Raw genomic sequence first — 27,817 nt, forward strand, 5'->3', positions numbered from 1 at the left:
TCAAACTAGAGGACATGGTTTAAGATTGAAGGGGGAAAATTATAAGGGGAACATGAGGGGAAATTTCTTTACGCAGAGGGTGGTAGGGATGTAGAATGAGCTTCCGGCAGACATGGTCGAGGCGGGATCAAGGAAAGACTGGATCGTTAATGGATAGGAGGGGACTAGAGGGGTATGGACTGGGTGCTGGTCAGTGGGACTAGGAGGGTGGGGATTTGCTACGGCATGGACTAGTAGGACCGAACTGGCCTGTTCTGTGCTGTAAGTGGTTATATGGTTAAATAACTTTGATGAAAATGCAATGATCTAATGTTTTTACATCCCTAGGGAAAGGAAGTTGCCACTGAAGTGAAACTGCTACCCCAAGGAACTGTCATATTTGAGGATGTTAGCATTGAACATTTTGATGGAACAGTCACCAAAGTTATTCCAAAAGTATCCAGTAAAACCCAGGTAAATCTAGTATGTTTAACTTGGTTAGTTCAAAGATAGCTATACAATTTTGGCAGCATGGTTAGTGCAATGCTGTTACAGCGGCAGCAACTAGGGTTCAAATCCGGTGCTGTCTGTAATGAGTTTGTACGTTCTTTCTGTGACTGCATGGGTTTCCTCCCACTGTTCAAAATGTTCAGGGGTTGCAGGTCAATTGGGTGGCACAGTCTTGTGGGTCGAAAGGGCCTGTTGCAGTCCTGTATGTCTAAAACCTTTTAAAATCATATTAATTTGAATTGTGTAGAAATAAGGGTTCTCGGTAGCAAAATGGCCATTATATTCAATGACAGTCACTGTTTTGAATAACTCACAAGAGAAGGTGGGCAGAATAATTCAGTGTTTAAATGTTAACATTGGCAATTGTTTTAATGAAGTTGGGAGAGCAATTTCAAAACAAATAAAATAGGAAAATAATATTATTCCAGAAAAGGTACAATACTAATTAAGTACCAGTACATAATATTGAAATACAAGTCAGGTAACTGCTCAATATAACTGATTGCCAGTAAATCTCATGAGTATTTTGTCAAAATTTGACTTGCAATTTAACTTTGGGATTGAGGAATTGATTCCATTGTGAATTACTGTTGATGAGAGTGGTACTTGAAATTGACCATTGTCAGGTAGCTAGTTGCTCACTATACCTTGGTAGTGATTTCTTTGCTAAATGTGGTTAATGGTTTGTGGAGTAATGTGTCCGTAAATGTTAACATCTTTGAAAATGAACAAAATCATACAAGCAAAGGAACAATAAAATCACTATTCTAGTACCTGTAAAAATGTAATCATTTTGCAACTAATTTATCCATAAACAATTCCAGCCTCTGTGATAGCAGATTCTTCACAAAAAATATTTTTGCAAATCTTTTAAATAAAATTACAAAAAATTATTATTTTTAATTTAGTTTTTTCATGTGTTCAATACTTCCCTGAATTGCAAATTATTATTGTACACATTGTCATTTTGCTTACTGAAAAGTTGCAACTCTTTTTTTGTGTAGACTGATCCTTTGCCAGGACGTATCAAAGTAAACTTTACCATTTCCAAAGAACTTCCCTTTGGAGATAAAGATACCAGATCTAAAGTTACTCTATTGGAAGGTGATCATGTTAGGTTTAATATTTCTACTGACCGACGTGACAAATTAGAGCGTGCTACAAATATTGAAATCCTGACCGATTCTTTTGAGTTAACTGGAGAAAGTAGAGAAATGGTAAGTTTATTCATCTTCAAATGATTCTCCTTAATATAAATACTCTGTTAGGATACAACTAGATACCAGTGAATTTAAGTCGGTGGTTTTCAGAAGGGGAGGTAACCAAGTAGCAGATGGTGAGATGCTGGATGTGCAGTTGGGAGCTCAAGAATAGCTCATTCTTTAGATTTTCTAGGATGACTGAAAACTCTAAGGATGCTTAAATATCAATGAAACTATTTCTACATTAGAATTTCTGAACTGTGTATTCTTTCCCTGAAGAGTTACATGTTTTGTTTCTATAGGGTGTGATTGCAGCTATGAGAGATGGATTTGGTTTCATTAAATGCGTAGATCGCGATGCTAGAATGTTCTTCCACTTCAGTGAGATCATGGATAGTCTGCAGCTTCACATCTCTGATGAGGTTGAATTCACAGTTGTCCCTGTAAGTGCTTCAATTGTGTGTTGAGTGTTTTTATTTAAATTTAAATTCAGTTGTGGTTGATCTGATAATGGAACAGTACCTACCCATGGCTCCTGGTTTGTTGCTCACTCTAAAAAGGACATTGTCATTATTTCAAATCTGAAGTTTGGCAGTTTGCTTACAGCAGGTGGTATCAAACTGTGCCTTGCTATTGCAAAATAGTAATTGGTGTGTATTATACTGAATTCACTTTGGATCTGGTTGGAGGAATAGTAGCTTTGGTAAACGTGCTAGGATCATCTTGTGAATGCCTGAACTAAAAGTTGGATCCTTAATCTAGCTTCTGAAAATGGAGCACTTCAGGTGTCAGAAAAACATGGTATCCTGTGGAACATAACAGTCCTTTACAAAGAAAGGAAATCGGCAGGAGTGGAGATGGGGGCAGGGGGAGAATTGAGTAAATAAGTTTGAAATCACTAATAACTAATTAGAGACAGACAGCATTTTGTGAGGGAGTATTGTCTCGACTTGCTCACCTACATTGACAGCTGGTGTTTGTCTTCCAGTGCTTTAAACTAATTCATGTAAGATTGGCCTTTGATATAAATGCAGAAATTTTTAAATATCTTACTGTGACCTTGCAAGAAGCATTAATGTTTGAAAATGTCAGGTTTTGTGATCAAAGATGAGGTATGATCTTACCCTTGTGTGGAGAAAATGAACAGTTCTTGTAATGAGTTGGAATTTTACAGCATAGAACAGGCCCTTCTGCCCATTTTGTGCATGCTGATTGAGTTGCTTATCCAAGCTAGTTCCATTTGCTTGTTTTTCCCATATCCCTCTAAACCTTATGTACCTGTGTCAATGTATTTTGTGTTGTACCCACCTCTACTTCCTCTGGCAACTCATTCCATATATCCACCACGCTCTTGTGTGGTGGGGGGAGGTTTCCTTTGGATCTCTCCCATCTTTTTCCCTCCTCATCTTCAACCCATTCTCTCTGGTTTTAGATTTTCCCCCTACCCTGTGAATGTCTGAATATTTACCTCATCTGTACATCATGATTTTATAAGCCTCTTCAAAATCCCCAGGGAGCAAGGTCAAACCTGTCCTTGTAATTCAAACCGACCTGTCTCATTAACATTCTTGGGAATCTTTTCTGTGCCATTTCCAGCTTGGTACCATTCCTCAAGCTGGATGACCAGAATTGTGCACAACACAAACGTCAAGTTGTCATCATAACTGCTGGAAGAGTGACTAATTCTATGTGCATGTGGACGATGTTGCTGGACAGTAAAGCCACGTGCCCAAAATTGAACCACCATTTAATATTCAGTGTCCACACAGGTCTCCACAAATGTACAAGGTGTGGGAAATGTCTAGATGAGTGATTCCTAAAGTGGATGCTGCCACCACCCCCCACCCCCAGGTGGGCAGTGGAAAGATGGCAAAGGTGCAGTGAGGGAAAAGGGAGCAGTCCGAACCTTCTATCTTGCTATTATTCAGTGTGCTGCAAAGTTTAATGAAGAAGCCAGTGCAGTAATTTTCTGACTTGACTTGGGGTGGCAGTAGTGAGCAAAGTAAATGGCGTCAAGGCGTTCTTGCGAGATCTGGTCTCGGTGGCATTCCTGGAGGCCAAGGGGGCAGCAGCGAGTTTTTAAAAAAAGTTTGGAATCACTGGTCTAGACGAAGATTTACCACTTATGAGATAACTATGACTGAACACTAGGAAATTCATTAATCAGTAATATTTTGGGGCTCGTATAAACTATTATATAAGATCAAGGGAAAATTTTCATTTGCATCTGATTAATATTTGTTTTAACTTCAATTATACCACTTCAATTAAGTTCAGTTGGCAAGGTTAGCCATCTTGGAGTTGGTTGGTGAATCACTTGGAGAGTGTCTGTTTTAAAAGAGTGACCGAAATCATCACTGGAAATTATCATGAATGTTTTTATTGATGGATTACTCTGAGATGGTTGTGAATATGCTACATCCTACTCATTCATAGCAGAGAAGGTGAGAGAGAAAAAGGTGTCGTTAGCCCTTTTTACATAGAGATCCCACAGTACTGCAGTAAAGACCCACGATTAAGCCTGTTTTACTTTTTTACACACTAAACCAAACAACGTGAACATAATGTGATTTGGTGCTGTGACTACCTCCACTGCTGGCTTAAAGGTGGGACTACAATGACGGCCCCACCCCCCCCCCAAACAAAATTCCATGTTCATACCTTTTACACAGAACGTCATGGTGCAATAAAAGCACAATATTTTTACCTTGAGGCTGTAGTCTCAAATTCCAAGATATATTGGAGCAATGATCAATACTACACAGCTGTCATTTATTAAACCACTGAATCAAACTTTAACACTGGTAAGTAATTCAGTCCTAGGGTATTGTAAATGTAGCTGGTTAGGGAAAGTCAATACTCCTACAAAAGAAAGCTCTGTCTGCTTAAGAAGAATGAAACTGTTCCATGTTTTACTGCTTCTAATCAATATGGGGGGGGGGGGTTAAATTATTAAAAAGTTGTATCTTAAATATTGCATTTTTATATTGATTACATGTGATTGGCAATTATATTTTGGGTGTTGTGCTGATCTGTGAAAAATTGTAAATCTTTGTTAATAAGTTTCTCTCTCTTTCTTCCCTCACCCCCAGGATGTTCTTTCAGCTCAAAGGAACCATGCAATCCGTATTAAAAAGCTTCCAAAGGGGACGGTGTCATTTCATACACAATCTGAGCAACGTTACTTTGGAGTGGTGGAGAAAGAAGCTGCTGGTTCAATATCGAAGTCTACCAGCCCGGCTAAGAGTAAAGAAAAGGTAATATGATTTGAATCAATATGAAACATTGAAGTTTGACTATCATTTAAAGAATATCATTTTGGACGTGGTATCTTTTGAAATTTTGACTCGTGTCGAATTCAGGGGAACTGATTACAGTAAATCCCTGGGGATTGAGGATGCTGGGTATGTAAATTTTCCAGTTGACTTTGACAGACTCTTGCAGTGCCTAACTAATACACCTGCATTAAGAATTATGCAGTTTAAAAAAAAACAAAAGGTAGTGCAAAATGTAAACTAATTTGAAAAAAATTAGTATTGTGGTCCTTAATTATGTAAAGTTCACTTTAATCAGGTAATTCCCATAACTTAAAAAATTTAAATTCGAACCCTGGTTGCTAGAGCTAACTGCTGCCATCATAATTAACCCCCTCACCCCTGCCAAGTTTATAGATAAAGCTTCACTAATATATTTAAAAGCATTAAAAACTCTTACTAGATGAGGAGAAGTTTTGGGAGAGTCGCCCCAGCAGCAAGCGGCACTGGCCAGCTCTTCATCCAGAGCGATGCTATTTTATTTAAACACAACTTTATTCAAACAGCTGCCGTAGTCAGGGCACGACTTGGGCAGCGCAGGCTGAATGTTTTCTCCCATCTTCAAGGAGTTGTGTGTTGCTTTGGAAAACATTTTTACAATTTTAAACTTCTGTTTACATTTTTATTTATTACTAATTTTAATTTTATGTCTTCGTCCTTTATTATTTTTGCTGGTTGGTTGGGTTGTCAGTTGCTTGAATTCAGCATGCTGCTTATTTTGCAGTATGTCTATACCCAAACCAATTGTGGTAAGAATGAACCAGCTTTAGAAATATTAACAAAGCTGCTATATTATTCCAATCATGGAATGGAGAAAGCAGAATTGATCTTATCAAAGTTGTCAAAGTGAGGGCTTTTCATAACTACTTGTTTTTTCCCCCCCCCTCTCTTGAATGGTGAGTCAATAATAAAAGATCAAGCTCTTAGATTTAAAACAAATGGAAAAAACAGATCTTAATGAAATTCATGAAATATTCTCAAATAATTATCAAGATCTGTGGTTTCTCAAAAGTGGTTAAAATTAATTCAGTAAGTCAATTAGAGAGCAAAGAACAAGAGCACAGAACAAAATGGCGTCTATTTAGCATAGATTGAATGGCCTTCATCTGTATTGTAGACATCTGATTCTGAATGATTTATGAAATGATCTGCGCAGAATATTTATCGAGCTGCCAGAGTTGGTTAGTGGACAGATGTCTCGTCTTGCTACCATGGCTCCCAACCTTATCCACTAATGGATTTATGGAAATGTTGTATTTTTTAGTGGGATTCATAATTAGGTTAGAACCGATAACTGAAATTTTGTTTTCTACACTTTATTGAGTTTCAGAATCATGACTCAATTTGTATTAAAATTACTCTAATTCATGGATAGAACTTACATTTTTTTTGTCTTTATCTGCATTAGGAAAATTAAAGTATCCTGACTGCTCTTTGATACAAAACTTGGCTATAAATTTCAGGCCAGGTCTCCCCATCAGATGTTAAAGTAGATTAGACTGGACAATTGTGTACGTGGAAAATCTGCTGAAAAATTATCACCTTAAATCTTGCTTTATGCAGGTGTGGCATAGTTTAGAGGACAGAGTTTCTACCTTCTGTTTAATTTCCATGATATTTTGGTTTCAAAATAGTGTCTTTGCATTTTGATGTGCTATTTTTGTTATGTACGAGAGAACTATGAAGCCAAATCAGGTGTGGGTGAACGAGATCACAGTTGTAGGAAGTGTCTGCAGGGCTTGTTTTGCATCTCACCCATCTCCCGTTCCTCTGCTTGAGGAACTACCACAATCCAGTAAAATGAGATGAGTGTACATGACCTAGACGGCTCAAATTACCAAACATTTCTTTGAGCCAATTTATCTCCTGGTCCAGCAGTATCTATATCAGTGGTTTTCAACCTTTCCACTCAAAATACCACTTTAAGCAATCCCTTACTAATCACAGAGTACCGATGGCATAGGGATTACTTAGTGGGATGTGGGTGAGAAGGGAAGGTTGAGTATTACTGCTTGAGACCCAATTGTTATTGAACTATTTTGCTTGAGAAAAATTGTCATGGGCCCATTTCCTTTGGAGTTATGAAAATGTGCACATAACGGGTCAATTAGGGACAATTAAAAGTGTTTTTTTTAACTTTTTCTTTTCACCCACATCCCACCTTGAGCAATCCCTTACTAATCACAGAGCTCCTATGGCATAGGGAATACTTAAAGTGGTATGTGAGTGGAAAGGAAAAGGTTGAGAACCACTGATCTATATAATGTAATTGAACTATCCTTGATCTATATTTCAGAGAGCAAAATTGCACTACTTAAATTCTACATAAAATGTCGGCATTGTGAAATTCAACGCACTGACAAGTTTATTGCCAAGTCCATTTCTGATTTTAACAATAAAATGTGAATTCCAAACAGCATCTAATATTAAATGGGGAAAGGAGAGCAGTTATATGAAAGAACACTGGAGCTGTAATTGGCAAAAACATCCCATCAAACCAAACAAAGATTTAAAAAGTTACTGGAGTGAAGTAGTTGTTTAAAAATAACTTGGATTCAAAGTTATTGATCTAAGGAATGGGAGAAAGTAAATTCTAACAAATAAAGAGATGGAGATTTTTGCATTCTAAGGGGGCAAGAGACATTAGAAACTTTTTGTTTAAGCTTAGGAAGGCTTTGGCTTCAGTGAAACATTTTCAAACAAAAAAGAATCATGAATACAAAGCAGATCAATTGGTCAGCGGAGTCCTTGCAATGCATGGAGTTGGTGGATTTGAATGGCCTCGAGTAATCCATCTGTCATGATAATGAATATGTATGAGATATACCGGAAGTCACGTGGTATGAGAGAGAGATAAGAACACAAGCAGGAGAACAAAGGAAACGGGAGAATAAAGACACTCAGAAGTTAACCTGATAAAATTTGTGTTTAATGTTTTATTTCGGGCCACAAATGTGACATTGGCGACGAGGATGAAAGAAGCTTGAAGAAAATTAAAGACTAAACAAGATTACAGACAACTTCAAGGTGATAAGAATTTTCTCTTTGACTCAGTACTTTTGGGACTGGAATATTTCCTCATGGCTGGTACAAACTGTGACTTTCTAACACATAGTGGAATTGCTCATTTTGACCCGACTGGTGATGCAAGCACTGTAAGTGTGAAGTGGAAGGCATGGCTGGAAGAATTTGAATCCTACGCCGACAGTCGTGGCCTATTTCTACATACCGGTACAGATGAACAAAAAGCGCAGAGGAGGGCGTTACTTCTTTTCACCGCAGGATCCGCAGTTCGGGAAACATTTAAGACACTTTTGAATACTGGAAGAAAAGATGAGTACCGGAAAGCGGTAGATGCATTAAATGCACACTATGTAGTGACACCGAATGCTACATTTCAACGCCATTTGTTTCAGAGAACGAGACAAGAAGATGGCCAGACAATTGCTCAGTACGTGACGAGACTATGCCAGCTAGCTGTTGGATGCAATTACATGCCAGCTGATTTGGACAACCAATTATTGGATCAAGTCGTACAGCACTGCAGATCAGATAAACTCAGAAGACGTCGACTGGAAAGAGGGAGTGAGTTGGAACTCACCGATGCTTTAACCATTGCTGCTGCATTAGAGGCTGTTGAAGGGCAATTTCATACCATAACCCTAAAAGACAACTCAAGCCAGCAAATTAAGAGGCTCTCACATCGCCATAACCAGCCAAGATATACGTCGACACAGGACGTGGAGTGTTATCGATGTGGAAACCGAGGTCACTTTGGAAAAGACCCATATTGCCCGGCCAAAGGCAAAGTTTGCAGAAAGTGTGGAGGTAAGGACCACTTTGCAAAGAAGTGCAAAAGCAAGTCCAATGCAGACCAGAAGAGGAAGAGTACAACTTCCAAAGGCAAAGCCTGGGGGAAAGGAAACTATCCTGGAAAGAAAGATACCATTTGCCAGATAGACGGTGACGGTGATGATACCCAGGAGGAACAGAGTTGTTACCAATTTACGTTGAATGAAGGACATCATGAGAAGGTCCCAGTGATCATTGGTGGAGTGATAGTGCAGGTCATTGTAGACTCAGGCAATGACAGTAATGTGATTGATCGACATTTATGGGAGAAGTTGAAAAGGAAAAAGATCATCTGTACCTCAAAGAAGTGTTGCAAGAAACTATCCATGCACAGCAACCAAGCCATTGCAGACCATTGGATGTTTTACTGCAACTGTTGAAGATGGAGATAAGTACACCGAAGCAGAGTTTATGGTCATAGAAGAGAGGGGAGAACCATTGTTGAGTAGAAGCACAGCGCAAGACCTGGCAATACTTCATATTGGAGCTTGTGTCAATTCAATTCAGTCATACGAGGATATGAAGCAAGAATTCCCCGCAGTCTTCCAAGGAGTAGGAAAGCTGAAAGGTCGACAATTGAAGCTAGCGGTAGATGAAACGGTCAAACCCAAGGCACAACCAATGCGCCGAACTCCGTTTGGACTTCGTGGGAAAGTCGAAGCCAAAATTAAAGAATTGATCGAACAAGACATTATTGAACCGGTGGAACATTCGACACAATGGGTCAGTCCCGTAGTGATTGTGCCCAAACCAAAGGGTGACATAAGACTATGTGTTGACATGAGAATGGCCAATGAAGCTATAATTAGAGAACGACACCCTATACCAACAGTGGAGGAAATACTTCAAGAACTAACTACCAGCAAGGTATTCTCAAAAATTGATCTGAAATGGGGCTATTATCAATTAGAGCTGGATCCAGGTTCCCGAGATGTGACAACATTTGTGACTCACTGTGGATTGTATCATTACAAGAGACTATCATTTGGAATTAATGCAGCCTCGGAGATCTACCAGTATGAAATCCATCGAGTGATTCAAGGCATTCCTGGAGTTGCCAACATTTCTGACGACATCATAGTCCATGCACCAACGAAGGAAGAGCATGACAAACGGTTGAGGCGTGTACTATCTAGACTACAGGAGGCAGGCCTTACCGTGAATGGAAACAAGTCCCAGTTCGGTGTGTCAGAAATGGACTTCATGGGACACAGACTTACACGGATGTCAAATCACAAGTCAATCCGCCAGAACTGATCCGGAGTACGCAACTTCCGACAGGACCATGGATCAACATAGCTGTTGATTTTCTTGGACCTTTACCGACGGGTGAATCAATTATGGTAGTGATAGATTACTACAGCAGATACTATGAGTACGTGGTGTTGAAGTCGACAACCACTGAAAAAACAATACAAGCGTTAGCAGAGATATTCGCAAGATATGGATTACCTGTTACATTATACTCTGACAATGGTCCACAATTCATTTCAGAGACATTTGCGGAATACGAGGACCACAGGTATCCACCATCATAAAGTAACTCCGAAATGGCCGCAAGCCAACGGGGAAGTAGAGAGACAAAATCAGTCCATTGAAAAACGATTGAGGATTGCACACGCTGAAGGACAAAATTGGCGAGAAGCATTGCTATCTTATGTGGCTGTCTATCGAGCAACGCCTCATGCAACCACTGGAAAAAGTCCTGCAGAAGCATTTTTTGGGAGAAAAATCCGCACAAAAATGCCAGAAATAAAGGAAATCTGAGACGACCAGGAGATGAGGGACCACAATGCTGAAAAGAAAGGTGCAGCAAAGCTGTACACAGATTTGAAACGCGGAGCCAAGTACTCAGACATCATGCCAGGAGATAATGTTCTAGTGAGGCATGAAACTGGTGGTAAGCTAGACACACCTTATTACCATCAACCCTATACTGTCGTATCCAGAAGTGGCAGTATGGTGACAGTCAAGTCTCCGACTGGAGTCCTGTATAAGAGAAATGTATCAAGTGTAAAAAGGTACCAGTCCAGAGATGCATCGAGCGATGAGGTTGAAAGGCCAATACTAGATGCTGAAACTGAGAGACCTGATGATGTTCCAGAGGCAGTTACCAGCACTCCTGATGAAGTGACTAGAGCGCCAGAAACACCCGAAGCCGTGGTGAGCAGTATTTCCGACGCCGAGAGTGAACAACCGAGAAGCGACGACAATATCGCAGGCAGGCTGAAACGAAACCGGAAAGTGCCCAAACGATACGAAGACTTTGTGCCATAGTTTTAATAAGAACTTTGGGACAGTATTTTAATCTTATGCATTTATGAATGCTGTAGGAAGTAAATTTTATGTAGTTGAGTTATAGTATTACCATTAGTTACGATGTTTGTATGTTTCCGAGGGATATTGATAAGTGAAGGTAAAGTTTATTTCTGATTAAAGGAGGGATGTCATGATAATGAATATGTATGAGATATACCGAAAGTCACGTGGTATGAGAGAGAGATAAGAACACAAGCAGGAGAACAAAGGAAACGGGAGAATAAAGACACTCAGAAGTTTACCTGATAAAATTTGTGTTTAATGTTTTATTAACTTCACATTTCGGGCCACAAATGTGACACCATCTTCATGCATATACATCAACAATATGCTCTTAACAAGGAATGGCATCCACTTTTGGTGCTTTAATATAGATTGCAACAACTTGCAGCTGTATTAATTGAGCAAATAAAGAATACTGACACCCAGTTGCTTTCTGAAGTACATTTGTAGATGGTGAAGGTCCTTAGTTGGGAATGGATTAGTTGTAAGTAAAGACCCTGCTTTGGACTTTTTAAATGATTACAACACCTAGAATTTATAGGACAAGACCAAATAACGTTCTAGTGGTAATGTTATTGATTGTTAAAGTATAATGGTTAGATTCTTCCTTGTAGCAGAAGGTCAAAACAAGCAGTGAGCATTTGTGCCAGGTAATTAGATGGTGTGAATGCTGTCCAAGGCCCTGCTGCACATAAGCAAGAACAGATTTGCTACAAGAGGAGTTGGTAGTTAACCTGAACACGAGTGTAATCATCAGGCAACCATTCATACTCCAAACAGGATGGCAAGAAGGAAGATTACTGAAGAAACTTGAATTTGGGGCAAGGGGCTGAAGAGTTTTGGCAGCAATTTCATTGTATGCTTCATGAATATATTCCACCAAAATTTATTGACATCATTAAGAGCAAAAGTGTCCCTTCTGGCCCTTTAAGTCTATCTGCCATTTATCAGGATCATGGCTGATTTGTCTTTCTCAGCTCTGTTTTCACTTACTGTTCAAAAAAATTAATGGATCTCTTTGAAATTCACTGTCCACCACCTTACTGGTAAAGAATCACAAGGATTTGTCACACTCTGAAGAAATTTTTCCTCAACTCTGCTGATCATCCTTTCAAAACATCCCAAGAAACAACTTTCCTGCATCGATGTTATGATTCCCTGTGATAATTTTGTATGAATCAATGTCATCACTTCTCATTCTTAATATGGTGTTCAAGCCCAGCCTCCTTCAGTGAGCTTTGGGTGACAAACCAAATTTTATCACCCTGCTATTGGCAATTCCAGCAATCAATCTGGTGAGCTTTTCCTGCATCCCCTCCGGTATGTATAAATCTATTGGAGGAAAGGCCAGATCTGAATATGATAATAAAAATGTGATTTCACCATGACCCTGTATAATTGGTGCAAAAGTCTTTCCTATTCATATCCTTTGCAACAAAAGCCAGCTTGCCATTGCTGGTCTTGTAAGGCCTGCATATTGACTTCCAAGGATTTGTGCACAAGGACACACCATTATTTTTGTCTTTCATTCTTAAATTTTCATTTGTGTGGTAACTAAGGAAACTGAGATGCACCACTTGGATATGGGTAATGCATTCCAGAAGAGAAAATTTAATGCATGTATTGTGGAAAATAAAGAATATGTAGTCTTCTAACTATTGAAATTTGAAAAATATTAATTTTACATTTTTTTAAAGTGGATTTTTGTGGAATGTACATTTGTTCAATATACATACATATAATAAATATATATAATATATATATTTATTATATTTATATATGTTTGTGTGTGTATAGAGAGAGACACCCACCCACCATTTTGCTAACTTGGGTCTGGTTAATGTGTTAGGGTAAGCTGACCACTGCTGAACCTTTCCTATTTTGTAATTCTTCAGGATTCAGAAGAGGGAGTAATTGCATATGACGAAGCTGGGATAAGAATGACTGTACCCTACCATATAAAAGAGCTGGAAGGATGTGCAATTCCTCAACTTGGTGATAAGGTACACAAAGCTAATTTTTTACCAGTTCAATTTTATATTTGCTACTTGGGTTAAAATATCAGTTGTTCAGATATTTTCAGTGATAACTGGACCAAAATCTAATGGCAGTCAAAAAAGTAGTTCCATATTAAAGATGCCTCTAGTGATACATTTTAGAATATTTTTCTGCATTTCATATTTACTGCAAAACTAATTCTTCCCCGATAATTGTTTTAATAAAATAATTTGGCCTTGCTAAGAATTTGCACATGAGAATTCAAGACTAAAATGGATAGTGGTTCAAGAAAAGGGTGCCAATCCAGGGAACAGTGTGTTTGGGTAGGCTGTTCGAGTAACAGTGATCATTGCACATCATCAGTGGAATGAAGTTTAAAGCTGGTGAGGTTCCCTGTAAGAAGATAATGCTGGAGAAACTCAGCAGGTCAAACAGTGTATTTTATAGAGTGATGGTAAAGATACATCACCAATGATTCAGGCTTGAGCTCTTCAGCAAGGAGGTACCCATGTGTCTGCTGTTATGCAAGTTTTTATTGTATTGTATATGTCGGCATTGAAGACTGTATTTGACTCTTAAAAATGTCACCCCAAAACCAGGGTCATCTTGTATGGCAAGTATAAAAATCCAAACAGCAAAGTTTCACTGGTTTCCTGCGCCAAGTATAAAATCCAAACTTTTGCAGAGAAATCTCAGCACTCCCCCGCACCAAGTATAAAATCTGAACCTGTACATTGTCTCAGCGCTTCCCTGTGGGGTCCATCAGTCCAGTCTGACTGCCGTCAGACATATAAACGGCCTATTAAAAGAACCAGCGGGGACTTATTTTAAAATATGTTAATGAAATGTAAACCTTAACTGGGTAATTTGCTTTTAAAATATTGTGACAGTATTACTGGTAAGTTGCAGATTTGGGGCAGTCTTGTACAGTGAGTGTAGCTCAGAACCTACATTGTAAGTGGAAATTCTGGAGTTATCTTGTACACCAGTCATCTTGTATGCTGACATGTATGATAATTGTACGCTACCTTTCCCCAGATTAGGTTCAGCTTTTGCACTTTATTCCATCGTATTTTAAGATTGAAAGTCTTTGCATCAATAGGAGGTTAATTACTGAAGTAGTTTTTGGTGCAATTTATTGTCATTTTTAAAAATTCATTGGTATGTTCCTACCACCAAGGATTTGCTTGAGGGAAACTGGGATAATGTTGCCTTTTAATTGCATGGTAAAATAATACCTATCAACGCACTCAGTTATACTATGCAAACCTTTTTAAAGTGATTATTTATTCTCCCATTACTGTATCTTCTTCCTTTCAACTGTTGCCGCACCTCTCAGATGCAATTTAGCCATTTAAAATGCAGCATCACCATGTGGCCATAGTTGAGAACAGCAGGCTATTTACCAATTCCTTGTTCTTAAATCCAATCTTACATGACAATTTGAAATATTGCCATGTTGTCTTCAGATGTGATGACTACTGCAAGCAATATGTTTCCTGTGCATATTCACGTTGAAATGGTGCAAGAGGACACTTTAGAGGAAACGGGGTAGTATCAATATCAATATTGTAGAATTCCTTTCTGCACATTGTATGTGCAATGATTTCAGGATTAATATGACTGCAAGACATGTAACATGAAGATAATTTTAGATGATTGGAGTTTATCTTCACTATTAGACAAGAATGATGCAAGATTTGTAGCTTTATCCAAAGTCATGCCTAAATGACATTAAGAATGTGTTGAGCTTTAAAAAAAAAAGCATTAAGTTGGATAAATCATCAGGTCCAGACAAGCTTTGCCCAAGGCTACTGTGGGAAACAAGAAAGGAGATTGCTGAGCCACTGGCGATGATCTTCGCATCATCAGAGGGAACAAAAGAAGTATTGGAGGGTTGCAAATGTTATTCCCCTTTTCAAGAAAAGGAATAGAGAATAACCCAGAAAATTATAGACCAATGAGTCTTGCTTCCGGGTGGGCAAGCTGTTGGAGAACATCCTGACAGGATTTACAAGCGTTTAGAGAGGCACAATCTGATCATCATTGCTTTGTCAGGGGAAAGTTGTCTCATGCACTTGATTAAATTGTTTGAAGATGTAAAAAAGCACATTGATAAAGGTAAAGTGGTGGATATAGTGTATATAGATTTCAGTAAGGCATTTGATAAGGTTCCCCTTGCAAGACTCAGAAAGTAAGGATGCTTGGAATCTAAGGAGTCCTTGCTTTGTGGATGTGGAATTGGCATGGCCAGAGAAGTCAGGATGGTTTTAGATGGTTTGTATTCTATGTGGAGCTCAGTAACCAGTGATGTTCTGCCGGCATCTGTTTTGGGACCCCTTTTTGTGATTTTTTTTTTATAAATGATCTGGATGAGTAAGTGGAAGGATGGATTCATAACTTTGCAAATGACAAAAAATGGTGGTATTTTGGATACCCTGCGGAGTTACCAGAGGTTACAGAGGGACATTGAAAGGATGCAGAGAAGTGGTAGATGGTGTTTAACTCAAAAGTGAGAAGTAGTTAATTTTGGTAGGTCAAATTTGAAGGCAGAATACAATGTTAATTGGGAGGAGTCTGAGCAGTGTGGAAGAACTGAGCTTTTGGGGGTCAGTGTCCACAGGACATGCAAAGCTGCTGCACAGGTAGATAGTGTTGGTAAGAGTGTATGGCGTGTTGGCCTTCATTAACCATAGAATTGAGTTCAAGAGCTGTGAGGTTAAACCCCACTTGGAATATTGTGTTCAGTTCTGGTCACCTCATTACTGGAATGATGTGGATGCTATAGAGAGGGTGCAGATTGGAGAGGATAGGTTGATCGAATTTGGTCTTTTCTCCTTAGAGCAACTAGAGGATGAGGTGTGACCTGATAGAAGTGAACAAGATGATGAGGCTTTGCATGGATGGCCAGAGGCCATGGGGCTGAAATGACTAACACGAGGGGGGGGGGGGGGGCAGCATAGATTTCAGGTGCTTTGGAGTAAGTACAGGGGGAATGCAAGAGAAGTTTTTCACACCGTGGTGTGCCCATGGAATGTGATGGAAGAAATGGTTGTGGAGGCAAGTACAATAGGATCTTTTAAAAGGCTATTAAGACCTACATGGAACTGAGAAAAATGGAGGGTTACAAAGTAGGGAAATTCAAGGCAGTTATTAAGGTAGTTATTAGGTTGGCACAACACTGCAGGCCAAAGGGCCTGTGGTGCAGATTTCTGTCTTCTCCGTTCTGTGTTCACTTGCATTAAATTAGCTATTTGGGACTGTATTGTTAATCCGAGTGGTTCTCGACCTTTTTTACCATAGGCCCCATTTTAATTAAAAAAAAACATATAACCCACCATTAGCGAAATAAAGTTATATATTCAAAAGAAGTTCTAATTAAATAATTTACTATAAGGGTATTTCTATACAAAAGGCAAAGGAGGAAAAACCCAACCCCAACCAACCAATTTTCCCCTGCAACCGTGTCTGCCTGTCCCGCATCGGACTTGTCAGCCACAAACGAGCCTACAGCTGACGTGGACTTTTACCCCCTCCATAAATCTTCGTCCGCGAAGCCAAGCCAAAGAAAGAAAAGAAGAAAGAATGTCGGGAATACACTGGAACACATTTCATATTCAACTACTACTTTAATATGTCAACCATCTTAAACATACATTCAACAATTGTTGTCACTTCAGTGGGAACCTTGCCCCTGATGCTGGCTGCAGATTTTTTGATTCAAGGGGCTAATTTTATTGGTTTCAACCTTAAATCTCCAAGTTTTGTAATTTCTAGTGTAAGGTAAAACATCATGAGATGGAAATGTGTAGGGAGTTACCCTGTACAGGGCAGTAACAAGAAGGGGAGGTGTCCTTGTACTCCTGTTAGGTAAAACTCAGCCTGGTGTTTGTCTCACTCATTCATGAACAAAGCAGACCTAACACTAGTCAGTTTCTCTTAGCTTGCAGCAAATCACTAACAGCACTGAAGCCACATTCTACTAAATAAGACAATGGAAAATGTATCAATAGTTCCCTTGCTAAAGTAGTCGACTTTGGGTATTTTTCATCTCTTTGGACAGCCACATGGTTCCTTTCACTTTGAACAGAGTTTTCACAGATTTGTGTTGCAACTCCAATAACTCCTTGACATTGCACGAGAACTTCAGGTAAGTCCACAAGCAATGGCTGAGTTAACCATGAGGGGAAAATCCATTGCCTTTAAATCACAAAATCTATCATTGAAGATGGTAATCAAATGGTCAACGATGATGTTTGTAGCAGCATTAGTTACCTCACACTTATTCAGCCAATAGAATTGACTGAAGTTTCTTGCAGAAATATTCCTTTGACATCATTCTAGAAGTGTCATGAATCCAAATATCTTTGTTTTTGCATCAACAAGCATCATAGTTGCAACTTGGAATTGCTTGTTCGATGTACTTAGTTTTAGTCTTGTCAAGTAACTTGCAAGCTTTGCCACCTGTTGTTAACAAGAGTTTCATTTCAGGTTTGTCCTTTAAAAACTCGCTGAGGAGATCAAACAGTTCCATAAACCTTTTGAGGCAGTTTCCCTCTGACAACCACCTACTTCAATCTGAAGCAATAATCTCACTTGTTCTGCATTTTTATCGACACAAAACTGCTTAAATGGACATTCACATTTGGCATTAGCTTTGATGGCATTGATACACTTGATCACAGAATGCAATATCTAGGGTAGAACAGGGGAAACTTTCTTGGCAACCAAGTTTTGTCGGTGGATAACACAATGCACAACCAACATGTTTGGATTTTCATCCTTCATTAATTTTAAACATCCTGTTTTTTTTTTAACCCATCATAGCAGGTGGATCATCTGCAGCACAAGATACAATGTTTCCTCTTGGTATTTCATTTTCATCCAAATAATTTTTGAGCTTGCTGTAGCTATCAATGCAGTAGTGGTTATTTCTAATGATTCACAAAACAACATTTCTTCTTGAAACTCTTCTTGATCAATATATCTCACATATGCCCATAACAGAGCCTCACTGTCCCGTATGGTAGATTCACCCAATTCTATTGAGAACTTTCATGATTTCATCTTCTCAATAAGCTGTTTTTCAACATCTTGACGCATGTCATCTGTTCTGTTGCAGACAGCACTATTACTCAAGGGCATTGCTCTGACATCTTTGTCATCCTTTTGCATTTTGAGAAACGATATTGTGGGTTTAATCAGTTCCTCTCCAATGGTATGATTCTCCCCGTTATTTGCTATTAGCAGAGAAATTTCATAGCTAGCTTCAAGGGTACGATTCAGGGCTGTAGTTTGCGCAGCGAATGAAGTGATTTTTGATCTATTTCAAACTTCTCTTTCAGTAATTTTAAAATATTCCAATTTTAAATTGACATGGTTCAAATGTTTTACCCTCAAATGAGCTTCAAGGTGGCCTCCTTTCATTGATTCATTTGTCAGTCTGTTGGCATAATAGGCTAAAAGTGCACATTCAGAGTGTACACCAGGTATAAACCCAAACTTCAAGGCCTCCACTGAATATTGACGAATCTTTTGCTTGCTTGGTCTGCTCATTTTAAATATACAACTCCCTGAAACAGATTAATACAACAGCACAAGCTCCCTGAAGCAGATTAATCAATATTTTATGTTTTAGAATTGAAAAAGTAATAAAAGTAATGATCGAATCAAAGGAAGAATATTGACTCTTTAAAAAAAAACGAAAAAAAAAACACTAGTGCGGTTTCTGACATTTTTTCTCGCAGTGTGCGTGTCAAAACTGCCATAGCCTCATGCTTTACTTTCTGGGGTCTCTATTTTCTGATTTTGGCGTCCCTCTCAGACTGATGCCTGGGGCGGGCCCCAGCCCCAATCAATACACTAGTGGTCTCGCTCTCTACTGAACTGAAAAAGTTAAGGGATATGGATGGAGACATGATTGTTGAGATCATTTGGAATTCTTGTCAACAAGGAGATCATTTGGAATGGATGATAACACCGGTCAAAAAAAAAATGTTAACCAAGGATAACAGTTAAAATGAGAAACAACGGATAAACATTGGAAGAGCAAAAACACATGTTAGGAAAATAAAAAGAACAGATTTTACTTAGAAGTTGAAACAATTGTGTTATATTGACGGTTTTGCCAAGTCTCATCTTTCACACCAACATAGCAAGTTTATTTACCCCCTCCATAAATCTTCGTCCGCGAAGCCAAGCCAAAGATTTTTTCCCAAATCAACTTTTTAATTATTTCCCAAAATATTCCTATGCCCCACTAAAATATTTCTTAAGCCCCACCTTGAGAATCTAGGGTTTATCCCCAATTAAGAAGAACAAGAACCACTGAGTGAAGAAAGATTTACACTCATTCCATTGGAATGGAGTTGTTAATTTCTAATCTGGTATGCATTGTGTAAATCTTCCATGTGTTCTTATAATCCTTGCTGATAAATTGCTATCAGAAATTGGTGCCAGCAACATTATTAGGTCTTCACTTTTGGTTTGCGCGATTAAAAAAAAAATAGTGCTGATCTAAAAAGATAATGTTCACTGTACAAGATTTGGCTGTTTTTGAAAAGGAACTTCATAGAATTTACTGTAACTATTAACATGGGAGAAGACGTATTACAAATAATTTTTAATCCTAATTTGATTAAACACTTTTCCACTAGTGAACATGGAATCACCTTTTAGACCAAGTCTTAAACCTTTCATCTGGAATAAACCACTTTTTGTAACAGCATGGAAGATTCCAACGCTTTTTAAAAACCTGTCTACATTCTTTCAAGAGGTGGTTAGGATCCTTAGAAATTATTTCTGCTTTCTTTCTCTCTTCCCCCTCCCACCACCATACCCAGTAATAAATTAGTCTTTACATTGCCAAATAATTCTTTCTGGGAAAACTGGTTTATTTGTTTAAGAAATGCCTTGATGAATAAAAACTATTCTGAAGACACCCAAGATGTCCACGCTTAAGTAGATTGGCACAAAGGCTCTAAAATGCTGTAGAGTGATCTGTACTCTGAGAAAATAGAAATTCAGGTACCTATGAACTTGAGATAACATTGCATAGTTTTAGTTCCATGCACAAGTACGAATTTTACTGGAGACACGAAGACTGCAAATATTGGAACGGAATGGGGAAAATAAACAATGAGCTGGAGGAACTTGACAGTCAAGCAGTATCTGGGGAGGTGAAGAGATGGTCACTGTTTTAAGCAAGATCCTGCATTAGGATAGCTCCGATGCAGGGTGATCTCCTGAAACTTTGACCATCCCTGTTACCTCCCCAGATTCTGCTTGACCCATGGAGTTCTTCCTGCTAGTTTCCAAGTTTTCAGCCAAAAGCAGATCCTATGAGTTCTGTCCATTTGGTTATAAAGGACCTGATGTTGGAAACATTGTGGATTTTTTAGTACTAACTCATGCTATCCACTAAGTCTGAATAGATGTGTGAATGATGCATTCTGATGCAGAAAGCAACTCAATACAAAATACTTGCTTCTTTTAATGGAACAGCTGATGCCAGACCATAATTCTAGTCTGCTTTAAGAAAAGAATGAATAGAATGGGTTGGGAAAACTTGTTGAATTTATTGGAACAAAGTGATTTGAGGAAATAATAATTAATACACATTCCCCAAAAAAACTGGATTCTCAAAGCAAGAAATTGATAATGATACTTGGAAAAAAAAATTGGTTGGGAAGTGAATGGAAAAAGAAATTTTTGGTTACTTTGGTTAAATAACTTCAATACATACAAAACTATATCCCACTCTACTATCTGTGGTTTGTCTAACGAGTTGTCAGTGTCTCGTTACTCTCAGTAGAGTAGAATACTGCTTCAGTATTCAATTTTTGTCTGAAAGAATGAGAGTGCATATGTATCCCTTTGTCAAATATTAAAGGGTAATAGTATGGGATGAGTTTGAAAACTAAATTCGTGTGTGAGTAAAGTTTCAGATTATCTGCTGCAAACTCACTTTCAAAAAGTTCCATCTCTGAATGCATTTAAAATAAGTTTGCACTTACCTACAGATCTTGTTTAAATGAAACTTGCTATTAAAGGTGCTTTTGCTATTAAAGTTACTGCTGATGTGCTATATTTTGCAATTTTGGCTGTGGGCTTCGGTGGCATCCCAGGACTCCAAAGTCGTGCATGTTCGCCATCTTCCAGTGCATATGCGCTATGGACTGAGGGTTGGCGCATGTGGGGGTTGCACACAGTTGGAGCAGTTTGTTAGCTCACATTGAACAATATGGCAGTATAGAGACTGTGGGTGAGTGAGGCTTGCATATTTTCTGTTGACCATGACGTTACCACAGATTAAATGTTCGTCGTCAGTAAAAATAGACGTCATCACACGTTATTGTTACCAAATTTGAGTTCTTTTGGGTTAATAAGCAGTTTAAAAACTCATCCGGTCTTGGTGGATTATATCAAAACTCATCACAGTAGAGGCCCACCTAGCCTCCAAGCGACTTTTATGGATAGTAGTTGCTATAGTGAGCAAATTTAGATCTGATCTGCAAGTAACAGCTGTTGGTAGGACAAACTCGTTGAAATATCAAAACCTATTTTTAAGTTGGAAAAACTCTAAATATGTATGCTTTTGCTCCTAAAGTGGTTAGTGAAACAATTTTTCATGGACCTTTGACCACAAATATTCAGCTAAAGCAGAATCCCACATCCTATTTGATTGAGGCTCCTCAAAGATAATCTGGGCATTAAAGCAAAATTCACCTCTGTCCCATAATACACGATACTCCATTTTGGTGGCCAATTTGTAAGCTGGTTCCAGTCATTTAACTAAAATTTTGGTTATCATTCAATCACTAACATCACTTGCGCTGAGGTAGCAAGTGGGGAAAACTTTGTCTGGCTTGTTGCAGATCTGTATCCATAAAGGTGTGTTTCCATTGATGTCCATTCTAGTTTTATACACCTACACTGTTTATTAAATGGCACTTGATTGTCAATTCAATAACCATTTCTTAGGCAGCTCTTGTCTCTAATCTTTTTGTAGATTGAATTTAGCATTTGTGAAGTTAAAAGAACTGGTCTACAGAGTGCAGTATCAATCAAAATTCTAAATCGTAACCCTAATGCCAAGAGACTTATAGGATACGTGGCAGCATTGAAGGATAACTTTGGTTTCATTGAAACATCTCAACATGATCAAGAAATTTTCTTCCACTACAGGTGAGCCACATTATTTGCCACTTGTATTGCATTTTTTTTTTAAAACATTCTGAGAGGATGTTTGACAGCTATTAACAAGACCCTTCAGCATCCAACTCATCAGAAAGCCTGACTATTTAGATGGAGTGCATTTTTTGGAAAAACATTTGGATGATTTTATTAATTTTTAGAATTTCCAGTGTTGCATCTTTTTGTTTCGTTTGAAACATTGTGCAAGTAAAAATAAAACGATGCCATCTAAATGATGAGATCAGTGACTGCTCGGCCATCCACAAATAGCATCCCTTTAATTCTGACCAAGCAGGATTCATTAATGATATGTGGAGAATTTTAACTGCCAGATATATTATAAACAAATTTCATTAGCCGATGGATTTAGCATGTAAAATAGAGGGGGGGGGAAATCAACTTTACTGACCATATAATCTCCTTTGGTTCATTTTTTTCTTTACCAATGCATGTCCAAAATCTCATTTTGGTTCCAAAAAAATAATTGGAATACACTGGAAGCATTATTATGCACTGTTCAATCTGACATCTATGCTGTCCTAAGTACTAGAAGGAGGGTTGTTAGGCTGATGGTAACAATAACCTGCAATGGCATCACTAAAATGTTTCATACTGCAGAACATATTTAAAGGCACTGGCACAATATCGCTGGTCCCTCTTTTATTTATAAAATAAATCAATATCGCTGGTCCCTCTTTTATTTATTAAATAAATCAATATTGCTGGTCCCTCTTTTATTTATAAAATAAATCACAATGACATTTTTTCTAGATTATTTACCATTTAAACTGGGCAGGGGATCCATGTTCCTTCACTACATCTAATTTTCCAATTCCCTTCCTATTGCTCAATTCCTTTTTTAAAAAGAAAATTTGTGCTACAATGTAGTTGCTCCACAAGCAATAGCTTTATATTCTCCTTCAAAGGTAGTACTTTAAATTGAAGACAATAAATGTTTAAAATGGTCCAAGTGAAGAGCTAAGGGCCAAGTTTATAAATTATTTAACAGATCTGATCATTCCCTCTTGAGCTTCTGTATTTGCACTCTGGAAAAATGAGATTTTAAAAATTTGTAAAATCCAGGATTATAAACTATAGGGTAGCAGGACATTAGATACCCCTTATTCTTCCACCATATGATTGCCTTCCTGTATAAGTCATACGTGGAGAAAGAAACTTGTTAAACTATCTTTGTTATCTTTGAGGGCCTAAAAGTTACTTTTGCTTTTGGTTCTGCTGACAATTTCCAGCGATATCCTCTCAGTGGGTAAGCTCATCTCTTGGGCACCTGCCAGTGATCCCCTGCTTTGCTACTGACCTCTGCATTGAGGCCAGGGTGGATTGTTAATCTATTGAATTGACAGGTCAGATATGAAATGAATCTGAACTCTGAGCTTCATACCAGCCATTGATAGTGTATTTGGCATTGCATGTTAATTTGAATACTGTCACAGACTGTGGTTGGAAAAAGTACATAACTTGTTTACATTCAATTTGAACATAAAACTCTAGAAATAAAATATTGTTTACATTTAACTTCAAATCTCTGGTACTTTTGAAATACATAATTATTCATAACATTTAAGAACCATTAAAAGATGATAGTGGATTGTCCAAAGGCCATCAGGATGGTCGAAGAGCTGAAGCCTTTGGTATATGAAGCCTGGCTGTCACTTGAGAATTGTTCAGAAACTCTGGACAGCTGAGGCTCCCTGACCTACAGCTATATTTCTGCAAGGCTGCAAAACATAAAATGCAACCACAGGAGAAATCATGGGAGTGGATTGTGGATGAGTGTGATGTTGAGTTGGTTCAGAGGGGTGGTCTCTGGCATGGGATGCCTGGCTCAGAGTGGAGGGTGTGGTGGTTCTGGCTCACCTGCGAATAATTGGTGAGTTTTATTAACAGCTTAAAGTCAAATGAAGTTGAATCTGAATAAAAACATCTGCCTCAGGCAAGTGTATCACTTGTACCAAAATGATAGAGGTCATTTTGTGAGCAGACCAGTTACCTTTGTACAAGGTACAACAAGCAGGACCTTACAAAAGCAAGAGTTAGAGACATCAAGTGGTAGGGATCAAAGGCAGCATAATTTTGAAATTCATTCAGGTGTCTGACAGTCATTTTTTTTAAACTTGTAGGGTACTCTTTAGCTCAGTGAAGGTTGAAGCTATTGGATATTTTTTTAACCAACGTATTGACACCTCGGCCAATATTTGACTATTTTGATGTATTGGACGGCTCAAAATGTGTGGATGTATGTGCTGTATACACTTTAACCTTTGAACGGTGCTGTATTTGAGTTTGTTACATTTCATACATTGGTGTTTTAAATTCTCAGTGAGTTCTCAGGTGATGTTGATGAGTTAGAAGTTGGGGATGTTGTGGAATACAATTCATCAAAGGGAAAAGGAAATAAAGTGAGTGCTGAAAAAGTTGCCAAGATTACAACAGGTGAGTCAGATGAACTTCATTATTGTAAATGTCTTTCTTATGTAACTGCTAACATTTGATTTGGGTAGGACATGTTAAAATTCCTTTGCACATGAGAATTTTTAAAAACTATTGTGTCGCCATATCACTGAATGTTTAAAATCTGCTGTAATTGTCCTAAGGTATCTATTTTCATGACGCCATGATATAATTTGGTAAACACCTTGTTAAATTTTTCCATTTATTTCTACTGCCCTCTTGTTAATACCTGAAGCCAGTAGAACCATGTACAGTAGAAATATGCATGAAGACCTAGAATATAAAAAATCAATGGCCTGGTCTTTTTCTGTTCATTGTACATAAAACTTTACAAATGCAGACAGATTGACCCAAGGAAATATTCAAGTAATTGAACAGGATTCTGCAGTATAACTTTGTGCTTGTATTAAATTATGCTCGTTTTCTATTGCTATTATATACTAAATATTTAGTGATTGTGTCCTACTTCTGATGTTATTTTTGTATTAATTCACTTGAAAGCAGAAGTGATTTCTTTTTGAGTATATTTGTCTTGAATTTGTTTGGTTTAGCCTGATGGGTAGAAGTCCTAAATCTTTATGGGTGTAAATTACTGCTTGTATTTTCAAAATTGCAATATTTTCATTTGCTGCATTCAGACTTTTGGTCCAATGACTACTGTATCAACTCAAAATGTGTGTGTTTACACTTTTAATTTGGGGGGCTTTGATACATTTGCTGCTTCTTTTTGGGCCATATCGGCAGCAAACAGAACATTGCCCCAGTGCATTGAAACGTTTCAAGTTGCATCAGAACGGACCATTGCTGTCACCCATCTGTAATATTGGCATTTTTTTCCTTTGCACGCTGCTTTCATTTTGCACTGGGATGACTTTGTCTGACCTTTAACCTCATGGGCAACCTTGGACTTGCCCTATAAGCTTCCATTTATCTTATCCACATGATCTCTAACTTTTTCTCCCATTTCTGATCAGTCTTTAACCTGAAACATTATCCCTTCCTCTGGTTCAGTCTGACATGCTGAGTGCTTCATTTATTTTCATTATTATTTTAGGCTTCCAGCAGATGCAATTTTTTTTAGATTTTTCCTGTTTCTCTAGGCATTTTAGTAAAATCAGTAATCCTCCCAAGTCATAATTGAAATTCAATCAAACGCACTAGCATGGTCCCAAGTTCAATTCAGCCCTGAGGATACCACAGGGGAATTGATTCATTTTCTCAAAATGTGACATTTATTTTGGTATAGACATCTGTAAAAATGAATACAAGTTGAGTTTTCAAAACATTGGAATGCTTTTTATTGAGATATTAAAGTGTATAAATGATGCAATTTTTTGGCAAGGGGACTGTTTAAACATTTGCAAATCTCGGTTAGGAAAGATAAGTTGGAGCAATGCAGTGCTAGTCACATAAAACAGAATACAGGTGGTGAAAGATCTTTGAAAGAAACCAGGACTCCGAATGGAGGTGAGGTTGCTCGTGGGAGATATCTGTAAAATTGGGATGGTATGATTAATCCTATTGTTACAAGCTAACAAACCTTGTTAGTACTAACAAATGAACAGTAATGGTAAATTCAAAATAATAGTTTTTAATTAAACTATTAATAAGAACATTTCTTACTCTCTAATCTTAACTCTAAATTTAACCCCACTGTGTGCAAATGTAAATTTGTGTGTGTTGAAGTCCAAACGATTTTAGTTTAAACTTGAGTCTGAAAAGTCCACTTTTAAGTCCAGTTTCATACTTTGTTAAACAGGATCTTTTTAAATTGTGGTTCAGAAGCAATTATAAGATGAGTGAAGCCCACTCGCATGTCTTTTGAGTTGTCTTTTAGAGAGATTCTTCTCACAAGTGTTATCACAAGTTTCCCCCTATCCTGTTAGAGTTAAGGAACTGTGATCTTCCAGGTGAATTATTTCTTAAACAGGAGTGACCCTCTTTTGGGCACAAATGAGGCTACCTTTCAAAAGAGCAGTCAGAAGTGGTCTTGCACAACATAAGTAGCTTTTAAATAAGTATCTCCTGTGATAAGGAGGGACACCACTTTCCTTTCTTTCGAGAGATTACTGCCCCAATCCTCTTTTTCCAAGATGTTGTTTATCAGATTTATGATTCAAAATGTCTCTTCAGTATATAATTCTCTGACATCCTGTGACGTGACATTATCATAGTTTTAGTTTCATTTCTGCAAAACCTCCTGCCTTTCTGCAAAACCACCATAACAATCTCTGACCTCATCTCTGTTTGTGGCTTAAGTGGTTTTGGTTCTGGAAAGTCTGCACAGGTCATTCCAAATGATACTTGAAGTTTGGAACAGCTGCCAGCCTAATGTTGATTGTACATTAAAAATTGTTTTTAAGAACCACAGCTGGTACTCGAGTTTCAATTGAGAATACTTCAGTTTTATGGCTATTTTTCCCCCCCAGACGAATCGACCATCTGAATTCTTTCTCTAATAACAATGATGTTTCTGCAAATGTGCTGTAACCTTTTATGTGACCCTGTATCCGGCCCACAATTCCCTCACTAGAAATATTTTTAACTCTAACTTTACTAAGACATTTTTTATATGAACTATAGCTTGACATTAACCTAAGTATTAATATTAACACAGATCCATTACACCTATCAACATTGTTTAAGATATGATGTTCAGGAGATTGCAGTTTAAAAATGTTTGTTCCTGTTAGGATATTTAGAAAAGTTGGTGGACGTCGATGGAAAAAAACTTTATGAATCCTGATTCTTTGATGACATTAACATTTTAGAGTAGTTTGAGACTTGTGTTCTTAGTATTGAAGATTTCTATGACAAATAATTTCACTAATTTATTTGGGAAAAATCCTTCGAGTATCCTTTTCAAATTTTCTCTACTTGTTAATTCCAGATAAGTCTATAAGCTTGTGTAAAACATTTGAAGATTGTTGCTCATTACAGTATTGTAAATTTTCACATGGTTTGAATAATTCA

At 37.9% G+C, this 27,817-nt stretch overlaps 1 protein-coding gene across 5 annotated transcripts in view; it reads left to right on the forward strand.

The window, feature by feature from the left end:
* csde1 (cold shock domain containing E1, RNA-binding) overlaps positions 1 to 27,817 on the forward strand; it is a 112,544-nt gene that overhangs the window by 59,836 nt on the left and 24,891 nt on the right. For 4 of the 5 annotated variants that reach the window (XM_069941446.1, XM_069941448.1, XM_069941449.1 and 1 more), the window contains 7 exons: positions 328 to 453; positions 1,494 to 1,706; positions 1,994 to 2,134; positions 4,784 to 4,948; positions 13,075 to 13,182; positions 22,188 to 22,363; positions 24,714 to 24,826. In XM_069941446.1, the coding sequence (XP_069797547.1) occupies positions 328 to 453; positions 1,494 to 1,706; positions 1,994 to 2,134; positions 4,784 to 4,948; positions 13,075 to 13,182; positions 22,188 to 22,363; positions 24,714 to 24,826 (1,042 nt within the window). The remainder of the gene's footprint in view (positions 1 to 327; positions 454 to 1,493; positions 1,707 to 1,993; positions 2,135 to 4,783; positions 4,949 to 13,074; positions 13,183 to 22,187; positions 22,364 to 24,713; positions 24,827 to 27,817) is intronic. The other variant, XM_069941450.1, reaches the window with a different exon arrangement.

Source organism: Narcine bancroftii, chromosome 5 (assembly GCF_036971445.1).
Source record: "Narcine bancroftii isolate sNarBan1 chromosome 5, sNarBan1.hap1, whole genome shotgun sequence".
In the NCBI taxonomy this organism is placed as follows: Eukaryota; Metazoa; Chordata; class Chondrichthyes; order Torpediniformes; family Narcinidae; genus Narcine; species Narcine bancroftii.